Genomic DNA, 1,086 nt, shown 5'->3' with positions numbered 1-1,086 from the left:
ACAAATGAAAATTTAAGGTAAAATGACAGAGCTCGTATGAAACGTAGAAACAAATATATACATTAACACAATCTGCATAGAGTTTCGGTCATCATCATAATAATTTTTTTTTTTAATTTCAAGTGGTATTAACAAACTACAAAATAAAACGATGAATAAAATTTCAAATATGAAAAAATTGTTTTTAAGACGGACAAAAATGTCATGTGAAAAATTGTACAAAGACCAATAAGTAGTTCATCCAGCAATCTAACTGAACTGCTCACTCCTGAAATCCTTCAGCTCCGGTGAAAATGACGTCAATCCATATTCTCATGACGTCACAGCTGTTTGCCATAAGGAAGAGTCCTCTGTCGGTCAGTTTGACGCAGAATGTGTAGTCAGGGTAGGGACTCTTGACCATGTGGAGGTGGTCGGCGAAGACGTCGCGAATGGCTTGGAAGTAGTAGGCGGATGTAGGCGCCGGTGCAGTGCGCGTGGTCGATTGAAGGTCAAACTCCGATGTGTAGCAGGAGAGGTTGCGCTTGCAGCGATCAAACACAAACCATCTACGTTTCCATTTTTTCCATTTCCGTCCCATTTTCTGTAGATAGCCCGAACATCTAAATGAGGATTGCATTTTGGATGGCTCAATTTGAAAATAAATAACTCGACTTCAAATCTTGTCGAACACAACACAATTTAAAATAATAATAATGTATAATATCACACTTATTATACCTAAAAGATTCAACCTGGACATCTCTGTTTATGTCCAGATTATGACCCGACATCTCGATGTACTGGCGAAGATCGAAATTCGAATCTGTGACTGGAAAGTACCGGGTCAGCGGTCTGCACGTCTGTACATGTAAGTGCAAATGAGGAATAAAGTTTTTTTTTATTACCTAAATTCAAGAATTTAATGCATTAAACAATGATAAAGTAAGATGCGGTAAATACAATATGGAAATAAAAACTAAATTCAATATAATGTAATGTAATGTAATTAATTAATTAGATACATGAATTAATAATTTCATGAGAAAATTAACCGAAATTCTCGAGAAGTGATTCAAATGTTGTAAAACCATATTGTTATTATCC

At 35.5% G+C, this 1,086-nt stretch overlaps 1 protein-coding gene across 1 annotated transcript; it reads right to left on the bottom strand.

Moving 5' to 3' along the window:
• Window positions 1–262: 262 nt before the first annotated feature.
• On the bottom strand, window positions 263–836 carry HELRODRAFT_74851 (hypothetical protein; the record flags this gene model as incomplete). The annotated part of the gene is made up of 2 exons (XM_009015253.1): window positions 263–602; window positions 721–836. Coding segments are annotated over 2 exons (456 nt in total), but the record flags the coding sequence as incomplete, so codon positions are not given.
• Window positions 837–1,086: the final 250 nt, after the last annotated feature.

This window comes from Helobdella robusta, assembly GCF_000326865.2.
Source record: "Helobdella robusta unplaced genomic scaffold HELROscaffold_15, whole genome shotgun sequence".
NCBI classification, from domain to species: Eukaryota; Metazoa; Annelida; class Clitellata; order Rhynchobdellida; family Glossiphoniidae; genus Helobdella; species Helobdella robusta.
The sequence above is the reverse complement of the archived record's forward strand: the minus strand, read 5'-3'. Positions and strand labels throughout refer to the sequence as shown.